Source organism: Pteronotus mesoamericanus, unplaced genomic scaffold (assembly GCF_021234165.1).
Source record: "Pteronotus mesoamericanus isolate MK-2021 breed Mesoamerican mustached bat unplaced genomic scaffold, CSHL_Meso_final contig_164, whole genome shotgun sequence".
Taxonomy (NCBI): domain Eukaryota; kingdom Metazoa; phylum Chordata; class Mammalia; order Chiroptera; family Mormoopidae; genus Pteronotus; species Pteronotus mesoamericanus.
In genome coordinates this window covers 31118768-31126425 of record NW_026555065.1, presented here as the reverse complement: position 1 = coordinate 31126425, position 7658 = coordinate 31118768, and the positions used below count along the sequence as shown (strand labels likewise).

At 40.0% G+C, this 7658-nt stretch overlaps 1 protein-coding gene across 1 annotated transcript; it reads left to right on the top strand.

Moving 5' to 3' along the window:
- Positions 1-5921: 5921 nt before the first annotated feature.
- Positions 5922-7135, top strand: LOC129064100 (glutamine synthetase-like). The gene is given in 1 exon segment (XM_054565178.1): positions 5922-7135. A coding segment is annotated over 1 exon segment (1095 nt). The 5' UTR covers positions 5922-5940; the 3' UTR covers positions 7036-7135.
- Positions 7136-7658: the final 523 nt, after the last annotated feature.

The following is a 7658-nucleotide window of genomic DNA, read 5'->3' as shown; positions in this document are numbered from 1 at the left end:
TGAATGAGTCCCACTTTTATTCTATTGTATCTTGCACATAATAGTGGCTAATATATATGTGCGGAATGAATAAATAGATGTGTTGAAGAAGTCATGTAATTGAGAATTTCAGTGCATGATGTACCATCTGTGCAAGGTAGCTAGATGAGGACAGGTCTTATGATTTTTCTCTTTGTTAAAATTACCATAAAAATGAACATTACTTTCTGAAAAAGTCCTGTCATAGAAGGAAACCCATTTTGACAATTTTTTTTAAATGTCTCGAACAGCAGGTCTTATTGTGTCTGAAAAATTTCTAAATAAGTTTTAGTCATTTGCATGATGAAAAACTCAGCCCTCCTTGAAAAGTCTCAAATTTTAATATCTCTCCTGATTATATAATTATCCTCTCAGTAACAGAGCTTCAGTACTGTATCTTTCAATTTCATAGTTCCTCTCCACAGTTACTCAAAATTGTTTCCCACCTTCTCTAATTCACATTGCTGTTTTTACTTGTAATCACATCATCTCAGTGATTAGGGTCTTGTATTATGTAGTGCCCTCTCCTGTTTATTGTAAATCTTGCTTGAAGTGTGTTTATCCAGGTGGGTGCTGTAAAAGATGGTGAAAAGAGTGGTGATGTTCCATGTCACTAGCTCCAATTCTTCCTAACTTGGAAAAGGGAAGGAAGACAGGAGGAAATGACAGTAATATCCTATTGCAGGCAGAGGAGGGACAGACCTCCTGAATATTATTTGATTAAGCCCTCTTTATACTTCTTTAGCTAGCAGTTTGGGTTGGATTGATTATGGGCTTTGGAATCAGGCAGAGTTATGTTCAAATCTTTTCTCTCTTATTTACCACTCTAAGATATGAGAAACCATCAAATATTTCTAAAACCTCGCATTTCAATAGCTTATTTGAAAGTTTTCTCTCAGCTTTAACATATGCAAGACAGTAGAGGAGAAAGATGTGCTTGGACTCATACATTTTAACTAAAATGGATTTTTTTTTCACAGAAAGAATTTTCCTCATAGTGGTTAATTTTAAGAAACCCACAAAAGTATCCTTAGCAAAATTTGTATAACTGAAACACTGAGTGGAAGAGACTAGAAGAATAGAAGCCAGCAGGTTAAGAATCAGAGAGAGAGGAGGATTATATAGAATAATATCAAAAAGGGCTCCATTCAAAGGATAAGGAATAACTAAGGTAATTCTAAAGATCAAATTAAGCTTATGCAGGCTATTTGGGAATTCAACTATAAAATTTTAATTGAGAGATTCATTTTGAGTTCTATACAATGCAAATTTAGAACACTTTTTCAACTGTAAACACCATCAAAGCACATTAAACACATATCATTCACAAGATTGAGTACACAGAGATAAGCATGCATTTGGAAGCTGAATATTCTCTCTTTAAGTTCAAACAAATACTTTTTTTGGAAGAATTAATGCATATTTTGCTTATGGTTATTAGGGCAATAAAATGAGCCCCCACACCATAAACATTTACTTTATGATAGGCATTATGTTATTAGATACTTTTAAAACATGATCGTATTTAATATTTAATCAACTGCAATGGTAGATATTGTTACTCTGATTTAGTGAATAAAGACATTGAGATGGGGCAGAGAGAGAAAGAGAGGGAGAGAGAGGGAAGGAGAGGAAGAGAGAGAGAGAGAGGCAGGCTTGTCCTGGGTTATAAATCTCATTTAAAGAACCAGGCAATAATATTGTAATAACTATGTGTGGTGTCAGTTGGGTAATAGAAATAACAGGGAAAATACTTTGTAAAGTATACGATTGTTTAACAACTATGCTATGCACCTGAAACTAATACAAAATAATATTGCATGTAAACTGTAATTTAAAAAAATTTTAAAAAAGAGTTAGGAGTTTATTTTAGTTCTTCCTGAATTCTGACTCTATCCTTTTTAAAGGATATAAAACTCTATATTTAAGATGAAAATTGAGGAGGATCCAAGATGGTGGAGGAATAGGTGGAAGCTACACTAACCCCCTCCCAGGACCAAACTGGAATTACAACTAAATTATAGAAAAATCATTCTGAATAACCAGCTGAACATTAGCTGGAGAGAAGTCTTATAACCAAGGACTTACAGAAGAAACACCACCATCACAACGAGACTGGTAGGAAGTGTGAAAGTGAGAGAGGGCTAGTTAGGGGCTTCCATTGGTGCCTGGGGGTCAGTGCATAGACCCCTGAGAAGCGTGGGGTCTAAACCCCAAGCTGGGCTCTCCAGACTAGAGCTCCAGAACTGGGAAAGGAACCCACAAAATATCTGGCTGTGAAAAGCAGTGGGGTTTCTGTCCACCAGGGAGAGAGAGCTAGTGATGCAGGGAGCTTTTAAAGGGTCAACCCAAAAAATTTCATTTGTAGCCAGTTATCCTGAGCTCTGGCAGAGGGGAGGCAGACTGGACTAGAGATGTTTGAGGAGAGTCTGGGGTTGGTGGATTTTGGGAGAGAGCTGAAGAGTCAGCCACCAGAATTCCTGTTCTATGTCATCCTTTATTGCAGAAGCCATCTCTCTCAGACAGAACACTCTCTCCCATGTGACTATGGCCTGAGGGGAATCAATAACTTCATCCATAGAAATCCCTCTTCTCCCACCCTGTGGAGCTTAAGCCAGGCTGCTGAGGAGTACAGCTGGAGGCTATTTCAGTAACAAAGCCTAACAGAAAGCTGGCAGGTAAAGGCAGATTTCTGGGAGCTCTGAGATTTTAGATGACCCTTTCCTGGGCCTAGTGCTGGTAAAAGACAGTCTTGGTGCGCAGCCTGGTTCTTTCTGCAAACACCAAGGTCCAGCAGAGGAAGCCACATGCTGTGGAACTATGATAGCTCCAAACATGTTTCCCAGGGGCAGTTACAGGCAGTGTTTGACTTAGGTCTGCACCAGAATCTGTGCAGATCTACCTAATGCATGGAAACAAATGTAAACAGGCAGCAAAAATGGGAAGACAAAGAAACAGACCACAAATGAAGAACAAGAGCATTCTCCAGAAGAAGAACTAAAGAAAATGGAAGTGAGCAATTTATCAGATATAGAGTTTACAGTAATGATTGTAAGGATACTCAATAGCATGAAAAAGGACATAGAATACACAAGAAAGGACTTGTAAGAAATAAAAAATAAAATATCTGAAATAAATTATACACTGAAAGGAATGAACAGTAGATTAGATGAAACAGAAGAATGAATCAGTGATTTGGAAGACAGGTGGAAAAACGACCCAACTACAGCAGCAAAAAGGGAAAAAAATTAAAAATGAAGACATTTAAGAAACCTTTGAGGCAACATGAGGCATAACAACATCTGCATCATGGGAATACATGAAGGAGAAGAGAGTGAGCAGGAGATTGAGAACCTAAGACCGTGGGTCCTTTATACATGTTCCTTGACTTGACCTTTCCCCTTCTTTCCTCTGTTATCCTCATTCTCTGTCCACTGGTTACTGTCAGCTTGTTCTTTATTTCCATGTGTCTGGTTCTATTTTGCTTGCTTCTTTGTTTTGTTGATTAAGTTCCACTTAAGGGTGACATCATATGGTATTTGTCTTTCACAATCTGGCTTATTTCACCAAGCATGATGATCTCCAGTTCCATCTATGCTGTTGTGAAGGGTAGGAGTTCCTTCTTTCTTTCTGTTGCATAGTATTCCCTTGTGTAAATGTGATACATGCACCCATATATTTCTGATATATTTCATCAGGCAAGGGAAAGAATAGAAAAAATTAACAAATGGGGCTATATCAATCTAAAAAGTTTTTGCATGGCAAAGGAAATCATCAACAAAATAAAAAGATATCCCATGAAATGGAATAACATATTTGATGGTACATCTGATAAGGGAGTAATATCCAAAATTTATAAATAACTTATAAAACAACACCAACCTCCCTCCCCTGCCACAATCCAGTTAAAAATGGGCAAAGGATCTGAATAGACACTTCTCTAAAGAGTACATATTCTTGGCCCATAGACATATGAAAAGATGCTTAAAGTCAGTACTCATGAGAGAAATACAAATTAAAACCACAATGAAATCAATTCACATTTTTTTCAGAATGCCTATCATCAATAAGTCAACAAACAGAAAGTGCTAGTGAGGATGTGGAGAAAGGGAAACTCTTTTGCATTGTTGGTAGGAATGCAGACTGGTGCAACCACAGTGGTGCAGACCCAGTGATTCCATTTTGGGGAATTTATCCAAAGAAACCAAAACACTAATTTGGAGAACATAAGCACCCCTTTGTTCATTGCAGTGTTATTTACAATCACCAAGATGTGAAAGCAGCTCAAGTTTACATGAGTAGGTAATTTAAACAACTGTGAGACATTCACACCATGAAATACATTGTCCTATTGTAAAGAATCAAAAAAAATTATACTTAAACGTAAGAGAAGGTATTATATCAGGATAAATGTTTTTATAGAAGAATTCCTTAAAATTCAAAGTTTGTCTCTATTCTGATAGAGAATGCTGAAAGCTGTTGTAGGGGGGGTAGGAGGTGGAGGAATTGAGCAAAAAAAATGAGAAAAAAACTCATGGACACAGACAACAGTGTGGTGATTTTTGGACAGAGGTGGAGGAGGACATGGGGGGATAAATGGTGATAGACAGAGACTTGACATGGGGTGTACAGATGATGTGTTGTGTCGTGGAATTGTACACCTGAAACCCATATAATTTTCTTAACCAGTGTCACCTCAATAAATTCAATGAAAAGGAAAATAAAAAGCTTGTCTCTATTCCTTGAGTGACTATGGGCAGGTTATGCAAATTGTTATTTGTCTGATTTTCTAGTTTCAGCTGGAGATGATTCTAAAAATAATATCTATATCATACAATGTTTGGGATGATGAGTTAATATATGGAAGCATTTATAACTGTCTGGCACTCACTAAATGTTATAATATTATGCAGTATACTATTATCAATAATAATTGCACTAAATTTTATTATCATCAGTTACTATTGTAAAATATAAGTGTCAGCAGTTTCTTTTTTCCAAATTTTTAAATGATAATTCTACTATATTTATATAAAGAAAAAAATGACTATTTTGTCTCTATTTTGCTTGGAGTTCTATTTTTAAGAAAAAATGTTTGATTTTTGAAAGGGGTCTATGTAAATGTAAATCAAAAGGAGAATTATTTTTGCTACATTCCCCCACATTTCCTTGTCTTCTGAAAGTGATAACAATAATTTGTTGGACAAATATTGATGAGGACTCTCTTCTAATTCTACCTCAGCAAATCAAAACTTTCATCTCTAGTTCTTAAAAAGGGCATTTTGGAGGGAAGGTTCATGTGGATCAAATGAGAGATCACATATAAAAATACTTACAAAATGCAATGTATTGCCAAAAGATGAAAGAAACTCAAATGTCCATCAACAAATTAATGAATGAACAAAATGCAATATATACATATCGTCTAATTTATTCGGTCATATAAAGAGAGAAAATTCTTAGATATGCTGAAACATGGATGAAGCAGCCAGTCACAAAATGACAAATACTGTATGATTCCACCTTTACAAGGTTCCTAGAGTAGCCAAAAACACAGAGAAAGTAGAATGGTGATTTCTGGGGGCTGGAGGGAGGGGAATGGGGGTTATTGTTTAATGAGTACAAATTTTCAGTTTTGGAAGATGAAAAGAGTTCTGGAGGTGGATGGTGGTGATGGTTGCTTAACAATAGACTTCACACCACAGAACTGTACACTTAAAAAATTGTTATGATGGGAAATGTCATGTTACATGTATTTTACGATTAAAAAATACTTTTAAAAATGCAAAGTGCAAGAGCCGAGGATGGGAGAAGAACTGAGGGTTTGAGTAGCATTCCCAGCTTCCTCTCTTCTCCTCTCCGCGCCTTGCTCTCACGGCCTGCCCGCCCTGCTGCCTGCTCGCCCCCAGGACATCTTCCACCATGGCCACCTCAGCGAGTTCCCACTTGAACAAAGGCATCAAGCAGGTGTACATGTCCCTGCCTCAGGGTGACAAAGTCCAAGCTATGTATATCTGGATCGACGGTACTGGAAAAGGACTGCGACACAAGACCCGGACCCTGGACAGTGAGCCCAAGTGCATAGAAGAGGTGCCCGAGTGGAATTTTGATGGCTCTAGTACTTTACAGTCTGAAGGCTCCAACGGGGACATGTCTCTTGTTCCTGCTACCATGTTTCAGGCCCCTTTCCACAAGGACCCCAACAAGCTGGTGTTCTGTGAAGTCCTAAAGTACAACCGAAAGCCTGCAGAGACCAATTTAAGATACACCTGTAAAAGGATAATGGACGTGGTGAGCAATCAGCACCCTTGGTTTGGAATGGAGCAGATTTATACTTTCATGGGCACAGATGGACACCCTTTTGGCTGGCCTACTAATGGCTTCCCTGGGCCCCAAGGTCCATACTACTGTGGCGTGGGAGCAGACAGAGCCTACGGCAGGGACATTGTGGAGGCCTACTTGTAGGCTGGCATCAAGATCGCGGGGACAAATGCTGAGGTCATGCCTGTCCAGTGGGAATTCCAAATTGGACCCTGTGAAGGAATCGAGATGGAAGATCACCTCTGGGTGGCCCGGTTCATCTTGCACCGAGTGTGCGAAGACTTTGGAGTGATAGCACCCTTTGACCCCAAGCCAATTCCCGGGAACTGGAATGGTGCAGGCTGCCACACCAACTTCAGCACCAAGGCCACGCAAGAGAAGGGTCTGAAGTACATCGAGAGGCTGAGCAAGCGGCACCAGTACCACATCCGAGCCTACGATCCCCACGGGGGCCGGGACAATGCCCGGCGCTTAACAGGATTCAACGAGACCTCCAACATCAACGATTTTTCTGCCTGCGTGGCCAACCCCAGCGCTAGCATCCGCATTCCCCAGGCTGTCGGCCAGGAGAAGAAGGGTTACTTTGAAGACCGGCGCCCCTCTGCCAACTGCGACCCCTATGGGGTGACAGAAGCCCTCATCCGCACGTGTCTTCTTAATGAAATTGGCGAGGAGCCCTTCCAGTACAAAAACTAAGTGGACTAGACTCACAGCCACTGAACCCCTTTTAATTCTTCATCCCGCTCCCACTCTCGCTCCCTCTCAATTGTCATAATAGCCGTAACTCAAAGGGCGGAACATCAAAGTCTTTTTTTACTCTTCCTGCCCAGTTAATATCTCTTGCTTTTTTTTTTTGGCCAGGTTACAGGGGTCTTAATCTCTTCACGCACTCTTTTCTCCCCCATCACTGAAGCTTTCTAGAGCATTAGTGGGGAAAGGGGCGGGGAAACATAACTACTGCTTCACCTAATCAGATGTTTGTCCAACAGGCATTAGCTCTCCAGACAGTGAGTATAGTGTTTGTGAAGGGAGAGAAGGACCTTTTTCTTCTTTGAGGTAGCTGAGGGGCGTGGAGGGGTGCTGGGCTTACTCTGTGGTTAGGTTAGATATTCCCTCTTGGTGAAAGTTCCATTTTAAAAAGTCTATAAGCAGATTTCTAGTGGAAGAGAATTAGGAGAGAGGGGAGCATGAGAGTCAGGCAGGAAGACGCCTCTCACTGTGCTGTGCTTCCCTGGCCTGGGGCTAAATGCTCTGACTTGAAGACAAGCTCAGTGTAAAGCAATGGGATGGATAGCCCTGCCTTAGAAGAAGAAGAAGCT